The sequence below is a fragment of the Cydia splendana genome, chromosome 25, assembly GCF_910591565.1.
Source record: "Cydia splendana chromosome 25, ilCydSple1.2, whole genome shotgun sequence".
Lineage (NCBI taxonomy): Eukaryota > Metazoa > Arthropoda > Insecta > Lepidoptera > Tortricidae > Cydia > Cydia splendana.
Window position 1 is genome coordinate 10470628 of NC_085984.1, and position 24130 is coordinate 10494757.

A 24130-nucleotide genomic window follows, 5' to 3' on the forward strand; every position below is an offset into this window, starting at 1 on the left:
TGGACAACAAATGAATTCGACCAATCACAGTGTCGCATTTGCGTATGTTTTGTCCTTCACGGAGGCACGCGTATACCACTTCTATACGATCCTACCTTCTATGAATATAGTCAACGACTGCGCTTTTCGGACTCTAATCGTGGGGGGATTCTTTTTTATTATGCTGGCAATACCGCAACATAACTGTCACTTCGATTTCGTTCTCCCGTCGCCGTCAATTGTTTCTTTGACGTGTCCTATAGGCATTGTTGTTGTGATTTATTTATCAGAATTTTTAACATTTACTCAGTTGCTCTCGACACGCGACTCTTGTTGATCAAACTGCAACAAATTACGCCCGTGAAAATGCCTCAGAAATGTGTGTAAACACTATACTATTGTGTTTAGTCTTTTAATGTTTTTCCATAGACTCGGCGCAATTATTTTTTATTAAAAAAAATCCCGGTAATAAAGTGTTTACTTTTTAATTGGCCTATCGTGGACTATGATTATCGCTATCGCCGCCTAAATACATGTGAGGATTAGTGGTGTATTTTAGTAATTATATTCAAAATGAGACTTTATTTAAAGAAATTCCTTGTAGTAGGTCTAGTTTGCTTATTTATTATATCATTAATGTTATTTTATAATGGAAACGAGGGACCTATAGTGAAAAAAAGTGTCAAAGTAGAGTACATTGAGACTAGGATAAACAAATTAGAGGAGATGATGGACAATCAACTGACGGAGAGTGGTAAATTGTTGCAAATGGTTGTGAAACGAATTAGGAAGAAAGAAGAGGGACCCAAGGCGGAGGGTGAAGTGAATTATCTACGAGCTCCTGGTGTGGGAAAGGCTGGGGCTAAAGGTAATTAAATTATTAACTCTTACAAAGAATTGTTTTAAATAAGGTTGAACATGATTATAGGTATTTCGGCCCATATTTTATTATTATTTATTATTTGTGAAGCAGGCAGGCAGTTGAAATAACTGATAATACCTGTATCTAGAGCCATCAACCGAGTTTTCAGTGTTGAGTAGAGTTTCCATTGTGCTTGTCTAGTTTATTCTTAAACTCATTGACAGTTTGGGTGATACTACGTCCTCTGGGAGTTTGCTCCAAGCTTTGACCACTCTGTTGGTAAAGAAGTGTCTATGAGGATTATTGTAGGACCTGCGGGACATCAGCTTATACTGATGACCTCTCAGACGGTTGTTGTTATTGTGTTCTAACATCTTATGGAAATCTTTGAGGTAATAGTATTGGGTTTAAGATACAAAATACAATTCAATGAAAGGCCTTTTTAATAGCCTCTGGTTGGCTTGAAGTTCAGGTTTAAGTTTACAAGACTTGTCAGACAATAATGGATATAGAATAATTTTACGGTTTTGACTCACTTGCTTTTAGTCACTCGCGCTACATGTTTCGGAGAGCCTAGGTCTCATTTCTCAAAAAAAAAAACATTTTTTTTGTATAATTATTCAATGTTAGTATGTCTCACAACAGTTTAAAATCGAAAAATGGAGATGTTTTATATTTGTGCAAAGAATTTCAGGTGACTCACAAAACAGAACAGTCATAAACCGTAAACTGTTGATTTACAATTTCACAGAAATAAAATTAAAACAACTATAGGACTAACACCTTTATAATTTCTTGTATTACTAAAAGTAATTTATAACAAATAACTATTATTAAGCCCCTTTATTCTGATATTTGATTTATCTATCTATCTATCTATCTTATTCTGAGTTAGAGTATGTCTCTAAGCTCAGTGTGCCGCTTGGCAAAGGCCTCCTCCAGCTCTTTCCGCTGGGGTCTGTCGTGGGCCACTCTTCTCCAGTTCGGGCCCGCTGTGAGTTTGAGTTCATCCTCCCATCTTGTTCGAGGTCTCCTCTGGCTCCATGTGCAACCTCTTGGGTACCAATCCGTTATGATCTTGTAACAAATAACAATATAATAAAATAACAAATAACTACTGTACTGTATTTAAGTATAATGCTTTAAGGAAAATGTAACTATACAGGGTGATTCAGGAGACGTGAGCAGGACTAACACTGTGCATATCATTCATTATAAACAACTGTTTCGTATCAGTATTAGTGAGGTTAACGTTAATTTTCTAGTTGTGTTGAAAAAAAAAGTTATTAATTTTTTTACGACATGCATGGTCACCCGAAAATTAGAATACTAAACTACCGATATTTTGTGTCAAATTGAATGTCATTACTGTCATCACGGTCTGGTTACTTTTGAAAACTCGTATCTCACTCAAGTTTGACAGTTTATTTTCTTTGTAATCAAAATGCCATTACGGTTAAAGATGTTTTATGTTTATTAATTAGGTCCTGTAGGGTGACCATGATTGTTGAGAATTAAATTTGCCCTCACCAAAAAGTAAAAAAATAGGAAAAAGTGTTGTTGTTTCTCCTAAATACGACGGTGATCGATCAATTATCAGTTACTGAGTGTGCAGGATTAGTCCTGCTCACGTCTCATGAATCATCCTGTATACCTATCTCATTGAATATGTCTAATGTATCGTAGCAATTTCCTTGTTTCTCTAACTGCCATAATAATATACAGTACTGGTACAGTTAGCAGCAGAAGTTGCCAAGCAGGCGAGGTGTTCAAAATTACCTTGACACACTCTTATTCTCTTAACAATAGAGTAGCGTCAAGATCATTTTGAACACCTGGCCCGATAGCAACTTCTGCTGCTGGCTGTACACCCACATTACCCACATGGCTGGACTAAATGGGTTTTATCATGTACAATGAATTAAATATACATTCTGATATTCCAAAGCTTTCAAATCCTTTATAGCAGCATTTTCCAAACTATGGGTCGCGACCCATTGGTGTACGTACGTCGACGTCAAATATATGTTTACATTTTTCGCCTTATTAAGATTAATAGTACTACCGTACAGAAAGGAAACTTCCTACAAAACCGAAGATTGACAGAGGTTCAGGGTCGAATCATGCTATCTCTTTCTAACTTATGGCACTATCCCTTACGGCTATTTAGGGTTGTCAAAATTCAAGTCTTTTTCTTATCTGTGGTCGTGCACGCAATAGGACGTTAAGTGGTACCAACCCTAATAATTGCTCGGAGCAATGCTGAGCCGAACGTATAGTGTTAAGGGGCCTACAGATTACCAGTTCGCCGGACGATATCAGCCTGTCAGTTGTTCGGAGCTCTCAAATTTTGCGTTTAACTGCCAGGCTGATATCGTCCGTCGAACTGGTAATCAGCGTAGCGTATTTGTCATTTATAGTGGTTAGAAAAGTGGAATCTTGAGCGTTGCGAGGGTTTCAAGGCACTAGGGTTAAACAAATTTTGCCCCCGTGTGAAACACAACATTTTTACCGTGTTTTTACCACACCAACGCAAGGAAAATAGTAACTGTAAAATATCAAACAAAATCAAACCAAATCCATTCGAAATTAATGTTATTAAATATTTATCATTCAAAATCATCATTAGACAGTCAATTCTACCAGTACCAGCTGGTCTGGTGAAAAATATTCTATTTAGCTGCGCGACTTTCTCGAATTACCCACAGTACCAGCACTTGGTCAATCTAAAAGTATGCGCTATTAATAAAATCATGCACGTTCGTATTGTAATTCAATGATCAAAGCGTACCTAATAAATTACGAAAACAGATGTAATTGTAATTTATATAATTATGCCAACCTCCGCCTCCCCACGCCAGACCAAGAATGAAGGACTCTGGAGCAGAATATCTGGAACCAAAGGACTTCAAAACGCTACCCATGAGCTTCATCATCCGGCACATGGAGATGGTGGGAAAAGCTCTTGACTCGGGATCTTTCCTAGGGGGTAATTGCACAAAAGATCCCTATGGGTCGAAGTGTATCCGCAAGGGTCCCCGAAAACAATAAGATAAGATGCCACCCTCCGACCGTCCTAGTCTGGGACCGATCGGAAAACCAGCGCCGGCGTCTCGCCCCGGCACACGCTGAGACTGGAAACCTTTTGCCCAAAATATTCTAAGTTGTTAGTAGATCTGTACGTATACATTAATAATTGTTTTTCTTTTTAGGGTTCCGTACCCAAAGGGTAAAACGGGACCCCATTACTAAGACTCCGCTGTCCGTCCGTCCGTCCGTCCGTCTGTCTGTCACCAGGCTGTATCTCACGAACCGTGATAGCTAGCCAGTTGAAATTTTCACAGATGATGTATTCCTGTTGCCGCTATAACAACAAATACTAAAAACAGAATAAAATAAAGATTTAAGTGGGGCTCCCATACAACAAACGTGATTTTTGACCGAAGTTAAGCAACGTCGGGCGGGGTCAGTACTTGGATGGGTGACCGTTTTTATAGATAATGGTACGGAACCCTTCGTTTGCGAGTCCGACTCGCACTTGGCCGGTTTTCTTCTATTATAAGTAATTATTTGATTTGGCGACCGGTCTGGCCTAGTGGGTAGTGACCCTGCCTGTGAAGCCGACGGTCCTGGGTTCGAATCCCGGTAAGGGCATTTATTTGTGTGATGAACACAAATATTTGTTCCTGAGTCATGGGTGTTTTCTATGTATATAAGTATGTATTTATCTATATAAGTATGTATATCGTCGCCTAGGCTAGCACCCATAGTACAAGCTTTGCTTAGTTTGGGGCTAGGTTGATCTGTGTAAGATGTCCCCAGCAGGGATGTAACGGATGTGGTTTTATCGGAACCGAAAACGGAAACAGATGTTTTCAATTTAGTTTAACGGAACCGAAAACGGAAACGGAACCGAAAACGGTATCGGAAACGAAAACGGAACCAGAATCGGAGCCTGATTTTTTAACGATGTAGTCGTTTTCCCCTTTCTAGAATAAACCTTCAGACAAAGTTTACACTTAGCCGTGTCCCCACTAACTTCATCAAAATAGTTCCAAATCGAACTTGATTTCGGCTTCATTGTGCGTTTTTTTACACACTAACATTCATCACACACACTACACACAGTCAGTAGTCAGTACACAACAGAACACATACGATTTTAATTTTAATAACACGAATAAAATGTACGCTGCCGCCGCGCGAAGCATTGACATCCGTTATAACTTCCGTTTTAAACATAACGGAACCGGAACAGAAACGGATGTGTAATACCAAACGGACGTTCCGCCTTAACGGAAACGGAACCGGAGCTCCGTAACATCCCTGGTCCCCGATATTTATTTTATTTTTGTTATGTACTTGTATTGAATATGTGGCAATAAACAATTCTTATTCTTGTTCTATTCTCTTTTTTTTCTATTCTTATTCTTATTGTTCGCAAGTGAGAAATACCACTGGCACCGTCGGTTGCTAACAAATCACGCGTCATGTTACGTAATTGGTATACATATCGTGTTTGTCGTTTATAATGGCTCTATTTGTGCAACGGTCAACAATGGGACATAGTTACCGTATCGTCACATTCGACTATACATTCCTATGCCGTATTGCAACGTAGTAAGGTCCACATTAGGTCTACCGAAGTAACTGTCAGTGGCTTACCGTTTGATACTGTTATGTTGACATTTTCTTTCAAGCTACTAGACTGGTTAGCGATTGACCGGAGTATATTTGATACTCGTGGAATGCAGTATGGTTATGGACTCAGGCTTGCTTACTTAGCCCTATTGGCTCCTCTACACGATGGGCCATCATACTAGCCCATTAAGATGGGCTAGCGTGTAGAGGGTAGAGAGGGTAGTGGTGTCGGATGGCTTATGGCGCGGCGGGATGGCGATGTCGATGGGATAGCCACGGTGTCGGTTTTTCGTCCGCACATCAAAGATGATGCGTACGCGTCTACACGTGGCCCAATCCATAGTGCGTGCTCTCAACCATCGCATGGCTACTCGCTAATCCAGTGCTGGGCCATCGTCTAGTGGAGCTATAACCATCGCATGGATATCTCGCTGGGCCAGCGCTGGGCCATCGTGTAGAGGAGCCATAACCATCGCACGGCCATCTCGCTGGTCCAGTGCTGAGCTACGTGTCGAGGAGCCTTATACCGATCGCATGGGCATCTCGGTGGTCCAGCGCTGGGCCATCGTGTAGAGGAGCCATAACCATCGCATGGCCATCTCGCTGATCCAGCGCTGGGCCATCGTGTAGAGGAGCCATCTAAAGTCGGGCTCTAACAGGAGCCAATGAGGATAAGTACAGTAACATACTGCCACTAACAACGTATCCAGGATCTCCTCTTCTGAAGTCGGTTATAAATACAATAAGTGCTGACCAAACCAACCGCACAATATAATCCTCCCACTTTTAAAATCTGTTTACGTTACTTGATATGATACTGACACAGGCTAATTCGACTTTTAGTTATTCGATCTGTTTCCGATATGATACTGATCTCTCCGTGTCCAAACTTACATTTCCTTAACCAAAAACATCATCATCATCATCATCATCTCAGCCATAAGACGTCCACTGCTGAACATAGGCCTCCCCCTTGGACCTCCATACTTGCCGGTTGGAAGCGACCCGCATCCAGCGTCACATCACTTTTTCCAAATTTCAAAACAACTTATCTACAATCTGCAGATCTAGTGCATAATGGTTTTCCATCGTATTTTCTCGGAAACGTTCGTATTTGTCATGCTACTTCAGTCAACCTCAGTACTTTTTGTACCGAGACTGACTGAAATAGCAATAAGACACCTGTGATTGTTAGTGTGGGCATGTGTGGGTCAAATCTTGGAAGCTCAATTTTACTCACTTCCTGATTTCCGATTGGGATGAAATTTTGTCATACTTACATATGTAAATTGGATGACAATGCAATATTATGATGACATGGAGCTAAACTGATGATGGAGACAGGAGGTGGCCATGGGAACTGTGATAAAACTACGTAAACTAATTGTGTATGATGGGGATTTTAGAATTGTCTTAATGAGTATTTTTTTTTTTTACTCTTTATTGTACAAAAAGACATATCGTCGTTGAGAATGCCAAATACGGTATGTGCGCGATTTTAATCAAATTAATTAATACCTTATGTATTTTGTTGCTAGGTAACTATTTGTCAATCAAAAATCGTGCACATAACGGATTTGGCATTCTCAACGACGATATTAAAAATAACATACAATTAGTAAGAAGTACAAAGGCGAACTTATCCCTTTGAGGGATCTCTTTCAGTTAACCTTTGAGTAGATGAGAGGAGAAAGTGAAAAGAGGGTGACAAATGCAGCAAAATGTACAACGAGGTACCAGAAAGATAAAGGATATAAATACATACAAAATTTATACCAGTGCGAGAGACTGTACAGTCAGCCAAGAAAGTGGTCTACCACTTTTCGACTCTATCATCTGATTGATAACCACTGACTGACTGTACCAAAAATGATTTTTTTGGCAATAACTTATTTAGAGTACGAGTAGTTGCATTTGCCCCATAGTTGCCATTACCTTAAATTAATTAACACCAAGCAATACTAAAAAGCTGGAGCGATAAAAGTGCCTATTATTAAACGTTTGCTTTTTTAATTCCCGTGCTATTCAGCTCATAAACAAATCTAATCTATATTGCACAGCGATAATATGCGTGTAGAACAAGCGAAGCCGCGAGCATGTTTGCCAAGTTTGCAGTACATTGCCTATACTTCATCACCATCAGTGGGGAGACACTCCTGACTTCGGGCAAACTCGGCTCCGTTCGGCTCAGCATTGCTCCGAGCAATTATTGGGGTTGACACAACTTGACGTCACTTTGCGTGTACGACCACAGATAAGATAATTACTTGAATTTTGACAACCCTAAAGGCGGCTAAAGGCTAGATTAAAATTTAGAGGATCTCTGAAATGCCTAATATCGAGCCTCTTAAGGTAAAAAAACTTTAATACTTACCTACCATCACTTGTTTGTGCCCCGAGTTAGCACAGGTGCGCTCATTGCATATCAATTGTAACAGAGTTATGTTCGTCTAAAACTATCTACATAAAGATATTCGTAGGTGTCCGTAATATCACCGTTATCCTATTGCCAAAGAGAATTTGATATAGAGGCGGATTGTCAAAGTAATTTTATAGCCACAGTAAATTTACTGCCATCTTTCGACAACTGATTAAAACTTTTAGAACGCCATTCGACTTTGATCCTTGTTCTTTCACTGATATGTGTTAAATTTGTTAAATGTCAAAAAGTATCGCCATCTACTCGAGTATCAGGCCAAAGGTATGGTGTCATCTTTCGAGCGATGGCGTCATACAATAGGGAGTATTACTGCAATGTTCTGCGGCCAGAGTGCAGCACTAATTTGTTTAGTAAACCATAGAGTAACGTAAAAACTGTTTAAGGCCTAGTATGTAGGCCTCAGGTAGGCCTTAAACAGTTTTTTGACAAGTTTTCACTATGACATTGATGCAGCAAGGCGGTCTGTTTACAGGTGGCCTACCGCGAATTTTTTTTGCCTCTCTATCAATCGAATGGGCAAGAGTGATAGAGAGGCAGAAAACAAATTTTCGATTGTCGTGTTTCACGGTAGGCCATGTGATTGGCCTAGTGACGCCCTCTACGCAGAGTTTTGCGTAATAATATTCCCTATTAACTGTGGCTACAAAAATTACTTTGACAATCCGCCTCTAACCTACATACATTCTCTTTGCTATTACCATGCATGCCTATTAAAGCCATGTGTGATGTGACGAATTGCGATTATGGTTTATGGTGATAAACGAGCCGTGCGTACACAGTTGTTATCTTATTGATATTGATTTCATAATTGGTTTAGTTTAGTACGCGTCGGCAAATACATAGCAACGGCTATAGTGCTCAAATATAGGTGAACACGCAACACGCTACAAATCTCAATTACCTACTAGTGTAAAGGTCTCCAAACCTCATATTAAAGAAAAAATAGAATAATTCCCCGCTTCCGGCAGGACTTCAACCTGCGACCTTTGGAGGAGTCGCAGGTTCAAGTCCTGCCTGAAACGGGAAATTTTTATATGAAATTTTTAGGGTCGCTCGCAGACGTATCTGCTTGATAAAAATTTAGCTCACCCGCTATCTACCGAGAGCCGTAGTTTAGACTTTGGAGACCCCTGCAGCCCCTGCTGTCCCTGTTTTAAGCCATATACAGGGTGGCTAAAAAAATACTGCATTCCCGTTGCCAGGGAGGTTTTGGGATCATACTGAGCAACTGTTACTATGGATGGGACCAACCCCGAAATCGCGATAAAAAAAAATTGTATGTTTCATACATTTTGACTCGTCCATTTTCTATGGGTGGGTAAATATTTTTTTCGCCATTAGGGGGTTGGTCCCGTAGTAAAAGTTGGTCAGTAATCTCAGTATAATCCCAAAACCTCCCTGGCAACGGGAATGCAGTTATTTATTAGCCACCGTGTCGGTGTGATGTCTTTGGAACGGCGCAAAGAAAACATGCATGTTCATTAAAACATTTCTATAGATAATTGTTTTTAGGGTTCCGTACCTCAAAAGGAAAAAACGGAACCCTTATAGGATCACTCGTGCGTCTGTCTGTCTGTCTGTCTGTTTGTTTACGTAAGATGTCCGTCTTTGGGTCACGAATTTACATATGTGTACCAAATATCAACTTAATTGGTCCAGGACTTTTGGAGAAAATGGGCTGTGCTACTTGATACCAGATGTCACAAGTGTCGCTACTGACGAAAAATGTACTACTAAAACAATTTACAACTAATATTAAAAGCAGAAGAAGGTTTTAAATAGACTTCCAGTTGATCCTGTTGATACGATTATAATATTAGCAGAAAATTGTTGAGCATTAGAGTTTTTGTTCGCCGCGACATCTATTGCCAACTAGCAGTATTGATAAATTACGCTTCTTGACGCTAGATGTCGACTACGAAATAACTAAAATAAATAAATAAAATAAGCCTTTATTGCTGTGTAACACAATAATAATATAAGTATTAAGTGGGTACCTTTGCACTTTGTTTCTTTTATACTACACTATATATCTATATTTCTTAACTAAGTGAATCGGTAACCGGTTTTCGTCTCTTCCTTTTTACAGCTTGTCTTTCGACATAGGCCTCCTCTAAATCTTTCCATTTTATTCTGTCTTTTGCAGTTCGTCTCCATGTAGGGCCAGCTATTTTTCTTATGTCGTCTTCCCAACGTTTAAATTGTCCTCCTTCGTTTCTTCTCCCGTCCCTCGGGTACCATTCCATTAATTATTAATCTTGTCCACTTTTCTGTTCTTTCCCTTCCTTAACATATGCCCTGTCCATCTCCATTTTAATCGTTTGCAAACAGATTGAATGTTTTTGAATTTAGTTTTATTCTTTATAATTTGTAGACTAATCTTATCTCTGCGTTTTACTCCTAGAACACTTCTTTCCATTCCATTTTGATACACTTTTATTTTATTTATTTGTTGTTCGGTCAGTGCCCATGTTGGGCATGAAATAACTATGGCGTTACCGTAGCCGCAGAAATTCGCCTGACGAGCAATACGCGCGGAGAGTCGAATCGGCGCGCCGCGGCTATTCGTTAATGGGCGCAGTTGCATAGAAAATATAGGAGGCGAATTATTGCGATTCGATTCGATTCGCCTGGGCGAGTCTAGTGGACGCCAGCCTTTAAAATCGGGCGCTGTCACTGTCAATATCTTTGATAAAATTGATGCATAGTGATAGGACGTTCTAATCGCGGCAGTGATGCGGTGGTGAACGTCACTCATTTTAAACAATAGATTCTCGCCAATAGTATGCTGATCATAGTGATTATCTTTGTTTTCTAATCAATAATAGAAACTGGCATCAGTTTGAAAATGTTTTATTGGTTGTTTGATTCAGTTAGGTTTTCATCGTCCTCACTGCACTTTAGTGATTCCAAAGGCTCCGTGTACCCTTGCTTTCTTAGCGACTGAATCACTTGCTTATTCAAATCCGCATCAGCCCTGTAGTGTTCGTCACAAGCCGCCATCTTCTTCAGTTGCATAGAAAATATAGGAGGCGAATTATTGCGATTCGATTCGATTCGCCTCGGCGAGTCTAGTGGGCGCCAGCCTTTAAAATCGGGCGCTGTCACTGTCAATATCTTTGATAAAATTGATGCATAGTGATAGGACGTTCTATATAATCGCGGCAGTGATGCGGTGGTGAACGTCACTCATTTTAAACAATAGATTCTCGCCAATAGTATGCTGATCATAGTGATTATCTTTGTTTTCTAATCAATAATAGAAACTGGCATCAGTTTGAAAATGTTTTATTGGTTGTTTGATTCAGTTAGGTTTTCATCGTCCTCACTGCACTTTAGTGATTCCAAAGGCTCCGTGTACCCTTGCTTTCTTAGCGACTGAATCACTTGCTTATTCAAATCCGCATCAGCCCTGTAGTGTTCGTCACAAGCCGCCATCTTCTTTATAACACCATTAACGACCGTCATCTCTCCTGCTCCAGCGACTGGACTTCCCGCAAAAAAGCTAGACGCGTGGATCAGCTGATTTAAATGCACGTTGGACAGTAATATTCTACCTTCAGGACTCATTGCGAATAACGCTGCAGGACCTGAGTGCCCTTCGTTCGCCAACCTCGTGTCCACAAGGAAACCTTGGGAATTGTACAACCTTCCGTTTCTTACGTGCACTTCAAACATGTTACGCTCGTGGGTTTCGTAATAAGAAACGAATGGAGGGCATTTGTAATTACTCTGCCATGAACAAGTTTTCTGTTCATCTTTGTATCTACACTGCATGTGATAGGTCTCATAAGCAATCGCTATACTTGAAAGTTTCTCATGCCGAGCGAAGAGAACGCAGCTGGTATTGTTGGTCCATTTGCATGTATATACACCTTCTCCATTAACTGCATACAACTGGTCATTGAATGATACCATGTCTTTCGGAGAATCTACACCTGAAGGCACATCCCGGCAACTATCAATAGTAGTATCAGCATTTAGGGAACAATTCCACAAATTACCATCTACTGTTAACGCGTAAATACTGTTTGCCATATTTGCTGAGCCATATACACTTGAATTCATATCGTACATTTTAGTGCAACTATTATCCGCTTTCAATGAGCAACGTAAAACTTTTCCGTCTTGCTGTCCGACGAATATATATTTTCCAAAATGGCTGAACGCCCACATATAACTGTCTTTCATTTTCTGTATTATTCGGCAGCTATCTGGTTGGTTTAAATCGCATCGTAAAATACCAGAGGGACTATATTGAGAAGCATATAGATATCTCCCTTTAGCCGACAAGGATAATGTCTCGGAGCTGCCTTGATAAAAATTAATGCATGCTTTATTCTCATAAAGATCGCATCTTAGAATTAAACCAGAATAAAAACTCGCATAGAGGTACTCTCCAAAAACGAGCAACGCATGAACTTGAGTACACGCCTCATGGAAAACTTCACACTCATTTGGTCCTGTCAGAAGACATCTTAGAATCTGTCCAGTTTCTTTGCCAATGAACATCACTGCAGGCGTCGCGTAAATTGGGTCACGCGTCCTAAGATCTTCCGTTTTTATTATCTTGGTAAAAATAGTTGATGCGTTGAAGTACGCAGCTCCCAGGTCTTCGCTTGTTGGATTGTAGTCTTCAAGAACTGCTGCGGCAGCTTTCGCCGCTGCGAGAGAACACACCAGCAATAATAACTTCATGTCAGACCAAAGTTCGAATGCAAACTGAATGACTCGACCTGCTAGCTTGTTTGCATAAAAGAGATAAGACCAGTGGCGATAATATAGGTGAAAGGTACAGATAAATGTAAAAATTCTAAGAATTCGGATATCTTCCGTTCTTTATTTAACACAGATAACATTATTATTAAGGAAAAACTAAAAGATGACTCATCTTACAATGGTCCGGGTCCGAGCCGAGGCGTCACTGCTCAACACTTCTTTTTCTACAGAAAGCATGACATGATCACCGATCACTTGTCACGAAATGTCCATCGCGGCCCGGGCTCGGTCTATTCTAGCGTGAGTTAATCGTGGAAAAACTCATTGGTACGACTGGTACGAGCCGTGGTTTGAACACGCAACCTCCGCACTGAAAATCGCGCGCTCTTTCTGTTAGGCTCATCCTGGGTTCCATGGAAGAAAAAATAACAATATAACAGATACTAAAAAGTACGGAACCCTCGGTGGGCGAGTCCGAGTCGCACTTGTCCGGTTTTTTCAATAGCGTTCAGTAAAGAAATAATAAAATTATAATTAATGGAATAATATTGTTTGTTTTTTGGTTAACATCTATACCGTACCGGGTGTGGCCTGTAACACGAGCAAATAATTAAAACATACATTATACTCCTCAAACGTTGACACTTTTGTTAAACAACTTTTAAAAATTATGAAATTTATGAAGTATTTAGACTTTCTACTTTTTATACAAAATAAATATTATCTTCAATGGACGCCATCGCCATGCCATATCATTTGTGATTGACGTTGCTTGTCATGCCTTAAGCCGACCACTGACTAACAGTCCACCGGACGATATCGGCCGGTCAGTTGTTCGGAACTGTCAAATTTGTGTTCTAACTGACAGGCCGATAACGTTCGGCTTCGGCGGCCTGTTAGTCAGTGGTTGGCTTTAAACATAACAAAATCCGCAATACATTGCGTCTTAGAATAAACTTTAAAGTGTATTAAAAATCAAACCACAAGTTATTTGAAACTCTAGCACAAAATAAATAATAGTACTAGGTACAGAAGACTCACTCTCTAACAAAACGCGTCTGTTACGATCAGCACACATACGACCGCTAGGTGACGACAGCGCCAGGCGCGGCTTATGGCTTTCCCCAAAATTGGGGTAGGAACAGATGTATTTTTAGCTACATACCTGTAGCAAAGCGACGAAATCGCGGAGTGAGCCACGCCTGACTCTAGGTCCATGGGGTCCCAGCGCGCATAAGTTATTTGTATAAATCGCGAAGCGTCTGGTTGACGTAACTGGTGACCTAAGAGCTGGCGGCTACCTCGCACGGCGTATCAGCATTGCGATACAGCGAGGAAATGCCGCCAGCATCCTTGGTACAATGCTTCAAGGGCCTATTTTAGATTTAAGCTAGTTATTAATTTCTTTTAGTAATACCACTGTATAATATAAGGTGCTAACAAACTAGTCACGGATATTTTTACAGCTGATAGTACTCGGTTCTCGGAGTACATTTAAGTATGAAACATCATAAATCTCGATACGCAATTACGCATGCCTTTAAGATTTGAGGAGTTCCCTCGATTCCTCGTGGATACCATCATCAGAACTCGAGCTTGACAAAAATGTGGCTCAAAAACTTAACTTGCTTAACAAACATAACGAAGAAGACAAATCGCCAAACGTGAACTATGCTTCATTGAAGAGTTCCGTTCTGATCATCATCAGCAGTTCCACTTCATTCACTATTATGAAAGATCATTATTTTGTTTGTAAATAAAATGTTATTAAACAAGTTATTTTTAAAAGTTGCTAGACAAATGTTGGTCAGTATGACGAGTACAGTCACTTGCTTAGTGCAAGTGACTGTACACAACGAAGGCGGAAAAAATATGTGACGCGCTCTTATTGTACTACATATAAGATCGTGTCAGATATTTTTGCCGCCTTCGTTCTGTAACATATTATAGCTGGTGACTGTACAGTTTAATTTTTTGCCCGTATTACGGGCCACACCCGGTATATATTGCAGTATCGAGTTAATTGTATTCAGTTATAAATTGAAATACTATTAAGTCTGCAATATTTAATTCACTTTTATCAGACACTGTCGCGGTCGCGACCTTTGTCTGACCCAGGATTAAACTGCAGTAATTTACATTATATTATTTGATCTAAGGATATGACGTGTTTTATTGCGTTTCCTACGTTCTTCCAATGTCAGTACTCATAATTTAATATAAATAGAAACATTGCATTCGTATTATAGAACAATTTACACCGTTTAGATCTCGTAAGTTCCAATGTCCTTTTAAAAGGACAAAATAAAATCGAAATTTGAATTATAATGGAATAAAAGAAGGTTATAATTTGAAACTACAAAAATGACTCTGGAGACTTAGGAGTTTCAAATATATAGATGGCCAAGCAAATCTTGTCAGTAGAAAAAGGCGCGAAATTCAAAATTTCTATGAGACGATATCCCTTCGGAGTTCGGGCCTACATTTTTCAAATTTGCCGCCTTTTTCTACTGACAAGATCTGCTTGACCATCTATAGCTACTGTTATAAGGGGTCTTTCCCTTGACATTCAAGAAAATTCATGCAAAAGATTGAAATACAGTGCAGTAGGTATAGTGTCACCACTGTCACCTAGTGTCAGCATTATAATACATACAAATAGGCCAAAGGTCGAAATCTCGGGAACAGTCCTAAAATTTGGTGTGTAGGTGTTTGTTAATTATAGGTCCCGATTTCATGTTCAGATTATTTAACGTTCGGAAACAACTGCTGCCATCTTGGTAAATGCCAGCGTCCACACCGCACCTGAAAATGGAACGTCGGTGAAGAATATACGGAGCGGTGTGGCACTGCCGCCGCGGCGGCACGGCATGCCATCGAGCGGTTTGAAATATTGTATGTTTGTTTGTATTCGCTCGACCGCGTGCCTCCGCGGCGGGCGGTGCCACACCGCTTCGTGATACATTGCAAATTTCAGGACTATTCTCGAGATTTCGACATTTGTCCTACTTCGATTATAAAATATATGTTTCTATTGTGATTCCAGATACAGTGCTACCGGTGCTGGTGATAGCGTGTGACCGCGTCACCGTCAAGCGGTGCCTGGACAACCTCATCAAATTCAGACCCAGTAAAGAAACATTCCCGATAATAGTCAGTCAGGTATGTAATTATAAAGGTCTCTCTTTATGAGTCTTCTGTTTTCTTAATGTTGCATTTTTTTATCTTTAGATCCGTAAATTTATTGATTTTTTTGTTTGTTCTTTTTGATGATTACTTTTGTACCTGGCGTGATTGTTTCATCGGATGGTACAGATTGTATTGTATTGTTTGTATGATGATACAGATATTTGTTCCTGAGTCATGGTTGTTTTCTATGTATTTAAGTATTTATATATTATATATATCGTTGTCTGAGTACCCACAACACAAGCCTTCTTGAGCTTACCGTGGGGCTTTGTCAATTTGTGTAAAAAAGCGCTGATCTTCCGATGAGACCATAAATAATAAATAAATATTATAAATTTATTTATTATTTATGGTCTCATCGGAAGATCAGCGCTTGAAGTTGCCAGCATCAGGCTGAGATGAGAGACCATTTCGTGGCACTTTCTCCGTCCTATATTTTTCTGTTTTATATAATTTCCTACGTTGTGTACAAACACAACGTAACCACAACACAAGGTTACAAATAAATTATTTTATTTCTGTTCTATTGTATTATATTCTAAAAAAAATTGTCGCGTAGGTTCAGAACAAATTTATTATTCCATTTATAGGGGTTACAGGGTAGATTTTTGACCACACTGAGGGCCGCTACCTGATCCCGTGCTGCTACGTGAAAATTGTCTTAATAGGAGACCGTTTCAAACTTTTTAGTTAAGGACTATTGTCGTTTACAGTTTTTACATAATATGTACAAAATCGTCAATCATGTTTTTTTCTTTAAATTTCGGTGGCAACTAACTTTTCGCTAATTATTTACTTTAGCAACAAGTGTTATTTAACTTGTTGTCCAAACATACTGTTGCTAATCCTAGGTGGATAATTATTGTACTGCTAATGAGTTGCCGCTTGACAGCAAAATTAAATGCGAAAAATTCGTTGCGAAATGGCATTTGTGAAAATAATTTTCGGCAATGATTTAAGAGTACCTATTTTCTGCATTTCCAGGACTGCGGCCACAACGCCACATACCAAGTGATCAAATCCTTCACCAACGCCGACCCTTCCATCACCGTAGTCCGCCAGCCGGACCTGTCGGAGATACCCCTCGAGCGTACCAATATCAAGTATAAGGGCTATTATAAGATAGCTCGGCATTTCAAGTTCGCGCTCAACCATGTGTTCAAGACTTTGCGACATGAGGCTGTGATTATCGTTGAAGGTCAGTAAAGATCACGGAAGCTCAAAGTCATATCCTCCTAAGGCCCAGCCCACAGACAAGACATCCTCCAGACTGAGCATAGTAGCTCTACCCCCTATGCCACAATATACGGTAGTTATTTTACTCCATTTTCGAGTCGAAAGTGTCTTTGTGTGACGTCCGTGTCTTTGAACGGACCAATCACGGCACGGGACCTCGCTCACCTCGTCCCCCGCACCCCAGTATTTTTGGCAGCATCGGTTTCATGAAATAATTGCTCTAAACTCCGTCTAGAGGATTCCTAGTCTATGGCCCAGCCATACAAATGCAAAACCCAAAATTTTTCCAATGAAATTTGAACCTACAGTTTAGGAAATAGGGTTGATTTTTATTTGTTTGAATATTTAACGAACCAAATGAAATGCAACTCTGTTCTAACTTAATATGGTTTAAATTTCATCGATCTGAAGAAGTACTATAGGTAGGACCTTGGGCCTTAGGAGGATATAATAATTATTTTATTCAAGGCTTAAAGCAGGCCACTGACGAGCCTTCCAAATGGATGCCGTTACAATGGATTCATCCAAATGGACGGCATCCTAATATTAAACATTGTACGTTTTTGACATTCACAGACCGATTTTGGATTGCAGCCACGCTATTTGGACTGTTGGAAGGCTCGTCAGTGTCCACCTTAAACGTGACAAACCTGCGCATCTTGCCAAGTTTCATTAAAATTCGATCAAGTCGAACATGGAGTATTTCACGGACTTGTATAGATGGTCAAGCAAATCAGTAGAAAAAGGCGCGAAATTCAAATTTTCTATGAGACGATATCTCTTCACGCCTACATTTTTCAAATTTGCCGCCTTTTTCTACTGACAATATCTACTTGATATCGTACTTTTATAACTAACACGGGACTTTCGCGGCTCTGCCTGTGACCACGAACGTAACGTCACGTTCGAAACGTCAGGCCATGAATAAACGTAAGTTTTTACGCAATTAAGTCCCGTGTTAGTTATCCAAAGTATGAGTGGAAATCGTGTTAGTTTAAATCAATATATTGTATATCGTGAAGGTACCGTGTGGCACATACATACAAATTAGAATTTTCCGCAGATTGTAGGTATTGATCGTCGTACACCATAGTCACAGAATAAGAATAGTATTTCATACAGAATCGCCACGCTCCACCTCCCCGCCCCGAATCGAATTGCCTCACCCCGCGGCGGCAGCGTGACTGAAACCTGACTAATCTGAAATCTCAGTTCGATTGGCAACGCAATGACGGAAAATCTTTCTTTGCAGATGATCTGGACATTTCGCCGGATTTCTACGAGTACTTCCAAGGCACATATCCTCTCTTACTCAAGGATTCTAGCATATGGTATGTACCTGCAATCCGATGTCAGGTTATGAGTATTTATTAGGGATGTACCGACTAGTCGGGAAAGTCGACCATTCGGCCACATTTGTAGTCGGCGATTAGTCGGCAAAATTGGGGAACTATAAATGTTATTGCAAAATTTAGACAGGGCACGTTGCTCGTAAAGACGCTAACCACAGGGGAGGTTCTTAACTGGCGACTACCGACGGGAAATAGAGCCTTGGAAATACCTCCTTCAAGCTGTACTGACGGTCTGCTCAGTATCGCAAAATAAAAGATAGACAGAAATTGAACGAGGATTCTTGTGATAGGTCTTTGAACCTGTAGAGAACATCTTTTAGCCAAGCCAATATGATGAATAGCGCAATCAAATGAGCAAAACTATTGTTTTTCACCAGAACTTGTACGAAACTATGATCTGGCCGGCTAGCCGACTAGTCGGCCGACTAATCGGCCATTCGAGCGCCGATTAGTCGGCCAAATCAATAGTCGGTACAACACTAGTATTTATTTATCGTATGGCATTAAAGTTACTGGATGTAAATTAAATATTAATCTCGAGATTGAGGTTTGCACTCTTTTTATTATTATTTTTTAATTTATTATTTATTAATATTTAGGACAACAAGAGCCGTAAATAAAAGTTTTACATATGAATGCTTACATAACAGATGGCCAATAACAGTTATCCATTGCTTACGTTTTACTTAAAATAACGTAAGCAGTATCTAAGTATTACTTAACATTTTAAACATTTAAAAACTAAGAAAGACAGTGCGCTAGTCATACAAAATGCTCATCATTAATTTAATTATGAGTTATGATAATATTCAGATGTATAAATGCTAGTTTAGGTTCGTAAACGATTATCATGCAGTTGCATACTACATGTAGGTATATTGTATGTTCATGAACTAACATCGTTATACATACAGAATATTGTTCCTTTTTCCATTTTTTTAAAGTGCATATGCATATTCAGACACTCGATGGCCCTTCCACTGAGGTTCGCGAGGTCTTCAATCCGTCCCTTAAATTTAGTAATATAATTGTTCTCAGGTGCGTCTCAGCGTGGAACGACAATGGGAAGAAGCAGCTGGTGGATCTCTCGAGACCAGAACTGCTCCATCGTACAGACTTCTTCCCCGGCCTCGGCTGGATGCTGCGGGCTGACTCCTGGGCCGAGCTCGAACCTAAATGGCCTAAAGCGTGAGTAGATGGATAGAATACTCTTTATTGGCGCACCTCAGTCAAAAGATACAGTTTTAATAACAAAATTTCCGAAACATATTAAATATATTATGAACGGGTCACTCGCGTACTTTAAGTCGGAAAACGCTCGACATGTTTCACTCCGTATTGAGGAGCGTTGACGGTGGGTTGGAGTCTGCGCCGGTCCGTCGCCGTCAACGCAAGCTCCTGATGACACTCCTCGGTACTGAGTGAAACATGTCGAGCGTTTTTTGACTTAAAATACGCGAGTGACCCCATTCTTAATATATTCAAAAGATACAGCTTAATGAAAAACAATTGATTAAAGATAGATGCAGAGAACAGGCGGTCTTGTCGCTATAGAGCGATCTATCTCTTCCCGTCAACCACTACCACTACCAGAGAGACAGACAGTACTATGATACCATATGGTACAGTCAGCAATAGTTGCTAAGCGGGCGAGGTGTTCAAAATTACCTTGACGCGCTCTTATTCTCTTAACAATAAAGTCGCGTCAAGATCATTTTGAACACCTCTACCGCTTAGCAACTATTGCTGCTGACTGTACCAGACAATTGTCTTGATAATATTATTTGAATGTTGAATGAAAAGTACAGCCAGCGATAAAAGCTTGTACAGCCGCCATCAGATATATCGCAGCGGCCAAGGTGCTCACTAATATCTGACCACGCCTCTATGGCGTACACCTAGGCAGCTCCGATATATCCTCGTAAGGCCCAAGGTCCTACCTATAGTACTTCATCAGCTCGATGAAAATAAATCTAAATCATAGTCAATTGGAACAGAGTCGCTTTTGCTTTGTTTCGTTCAATTTTCAAACAACGCAAAATCAACTCTATGTCCTACATTATAGGTTCAAATTTTGGTATATTCATTTGTATGGCTGGGACTTAGGAGGATATCTGATAGCGACTGTATTAAAATATTTTTTTTGACATACAATCTTATTTCCAGGTTCTTCGACGATTGGCTCCGTGACCCGGTGAACACGCGGGCCCGTTCGTGCATCCGCCCGGAGATATCCAGGACTTATTCATTTGGCAAGGTGACTTCAATGTTTTACTGTGCTACATACGAATTTAATAAAATCTAGTGGCACCGGGATAATCCTAAAATCACGCGATAAGCTTAAAAAAAATTAAAATAAAAAATACTTCGTTAAATCACTGTCACAGCGAACTCACAATGGAGCTTGTCCTTTGTGCCTATTACCGTCATTTTAAATGACTTCCGGGTGAGTAAGACTACATCAATGGAGATAATGTCCTATAATATTTAAAAAAAAGAGCAATAGAGAGACTGAGATATCTATATATATATCTCATATGTCCTCAGCCCGATGTCCTTTTAAAAGGCCAAATTCAAATCGACTTTAAAATCGAAAAAAAAAGGCTCTGCCAATGCTCCAATGACAAGTGACTCTTGCCAAACTATGACGGCGATATGTTTGTAGGCGGGCGTCTGTAAATCCCAATGTCCTTTTAAAATGACAAATTCAAAACAACTTCAAAATTCATAAAAGAAACCTATGCAACCTCTGCATATAATATATGATGCTCTCTACCTATGCTCCAGTGACAAATTACTCTTGCCAAACGAACAAACTATAATAAAAGGTATGGGCATTAGAGACACGCACAAAACAACAAAATCATGTAATGACAGCAGGATTTTGACGTTGGTATTATTTTTTTCGTACCGATAGCAAGTTGAACCGCCAACTGCAAGATGGACCAAAAAGTTTCTTCAAGGTTTTATTTTTATTAGCTTAATATCGTGCGCTTAAGTCACATTCACTCATTTATTAATTCAATATTGTTTTTGCGATCAGTACTTTGTGTAGCTGTATGTGTAAGAATCATTCACCTCGGCTCCTGCCGATACCTATAATATGAGGGATGAGCGGTCAAATCCGATAAGTCGAGCAAATGGGTTTTTGAAATTGGAACCATATGTGAAGTATCAGTGTGTGGAGTTCTTATATAACATTTGGAAAAAATAGACCCGATGAGATTTATCGGGTTTGACCGCTCAGCCCTCGAATAGCAAGAAATTTTAAATAAACTTGTCTGGGCGAATATTTCGCTCAGCGGCTAAGTCTGGCAATCCAGCGGAGAAACGCAACAAGCGTCCTGGGAACGATGCCCCAGGCAACTTTAGGTTTTTAATGTTTAATGTTCTTTTGTAAATAAAAGTAATTAGGACTCGCAAAAAAAACAAAGTTTAAATATAAATAAATATGTTTCTAGGCGGGCGTCAGTAAAGGCCTGTTCTTCGACAACCATCTGCGCTACATCGTCCTCAACTCTGAGTTTGTAGAGTTCACCAAAATGGATCTCAGTTATTTATTAAAGGTAACTTTCATATTTATTTCTTAGCAATTGAACCTTAACTAGAACTCACATAATTTAAGACGATTATTGTAATTTAGTCCGATTCCGCAATAAAGATTTCACAATTGGCTACGAAAGAAAAATAACTTGTCGCTGTTAGAGCTTTTTCACATTGTCCTATTCGATATCGGAAATCGGATGCTGTTTTATTTTTGTAAAATTTGGCTCATTCTAAACCCGTTTTAAGTTGATAAATAATTTATACTAGAGATGGGCCGAATATGGACTTTGCCGAATATTCGGTTCAGATCATACCGAATACTAATATTCGGCCGATAATTCGGTTAGGCTAAAACTACCTAAAATACTGAAAACATTAAGTTCATACAGGTCCGCGATCTGCACTCCGCACGTGTTTTTGACCCTTCCCCTCTGGACCGGCCGGGAATGTTTATGAAAATATGAAATAAACGGAACCGTCTCATGCCTGACCGCGAAGTGCATCCGTGCCAGCTAGCGGACGCCCTTAAAAAATAATTTGTTTCGAACCCAACTATTCGGCCGAATACGAACATTGAAAAATATGCCGAATACCGAATAATTACCGAATATTCGGCCCATCTCTAATTTCTACTATCGTAACCTCGAATCTGCGTGTTTGTGGATTTAAATAGTTTAAATCCCATTCATAACCAAAACTTTTATTTCTAACAGGAAAACTACGATCACAATTTTACAAAATACGTGTACTCCCTCCCTGAGACCACGGCGGAGGAAGTGATGGCGGGCGCGGCGCCTGTCCCCGCTGTGAGGGTGACCTATTCTAACCCCAAGACGTTCCGCAAGTCGGCCAAGCGGCTCGGCCTCATGGACGACTTCCGGGTAAGTTATTTCGGCGACAAGTGGATTTGGGGACGGAACTGAAACGTCCAAAATGCACATGCGGAGTTTTTTGCGAAAAACTGATTTAAAAAATGCATTTAGTTGGAAAAAGACATTTAAGGAACAATAAAAAAAACTGTTTATTTTTATAGAAAAAACAATTTCATATCTATTAACATAGAACTAATTTATACACATACCTATACATACATACATACACATATGTACATATATGTGGTATACATTTTCTCGAAATAAGGCAAACTTAAAGCAGAAAAAAGGCTATTTACAAAACGACTACTTAGTTTAGTTTATTTATTTCATAATGATAAATTCCAGTATAAATTATTCTTACGCTAATCTATATGAATTTACATTATGATCGTCAATAATTTAGCATGCAAACATAATTATACAATGTCAACAATGATAATCAAATTACAAATTTATAATTTAAAAAGAAATTTGTGAACTATCGTCAAATTGAAAAAAACTCAATAAATAACAGAATACATGTCTAATATCTCATAATGATCGTCATACTAAAACTAAGAGCTTACTATATTACAAGCCTGATATAATTTTTTTTTACATGACATGTCCTCTCTATCATAATCAACTATGTTTTCCCTTTCAGAGCGGAATAGCCCGGACGGCGTACATAGGCGTAGTCCAATGCTCAATAAAAAACCGACGCGTGTACCTCGCGCCAGACTTCGTGTGGACGCAGTACGACCGTACGTGGGAATAGCGAACGTAGACACGCGTAGATAGTCTTAGATTACCAAGTAACCCAATGTCCTTTTTATAGGACAACAACTAATTTATCAGCACTTTTCCGACCGCAAATTTCCTTTTTGTAGGACACTGGGTCTCTATTTCATTTATGGAGTTTAAAAGTGACAAACATTTTTTTAGAAAATGATTCTATGTCATTTCATTATGACATTTCGTCAATGACTCTATGTGATTATGACTTTATCGTCGTGGTTTTGTCAGGATATTTTGCAAGGAGTGCTTAGAATGCCATCAAAACGAGGATCAGTGGACCGCCTCTCAAGGCCAGTATTTATCAGAAAGATAAAGAGATGGACAACATCTCTCACGTGGCGTGTTCCAATCAACACATTTTGACATCACACAACAGCGTAGCGCACGAATTCCGAGGAAGCGGACTGATCACCCTTGACACCTTGTGCGCTAACTGTAAAAACTATTCTCCATGCCTTTCCTTTTAATATAGCCTCCTAAGCGCCACTTGCACCATCCCACTAACCCGGGGTTA

General features: G+C 39.7%; 1 protein-coding gene across 1 annotated transcript; it reads left to right on the plus strand.

The window, feature by feature from the left end:
• The first annotated feature begins 519 nt into the window (after nt 1-519).
• On the plus strand, nt 520-23748 carry LOC134802934 (alpha-1,3-mannosyl-glycoprotein 2-beta-N-acetylglucosaminyltransferase-like). The gene is made up of 9 exons (XM_063775662.1): nt 520-847; nt 15688-15803; nt 16815-17028; nt 18319-18397; nt 19457-19606; nt 20585-20675; nt 21880-21984; nt 22678-22845; nt 23483-23748. The coding sequence occupies exons 1-9, from the start codon at nt 553-555 to the stop codon at nt 23594-23596; spliced, it is 1332 nt and encodes a 443-aa protein (XP_063631732.1). The 5' UTR covers nt 520-552; the 3' UTR covers nt 23597-23748.
• Nucleotides 23749-24130: the final 382 nt, after the last annotated feature.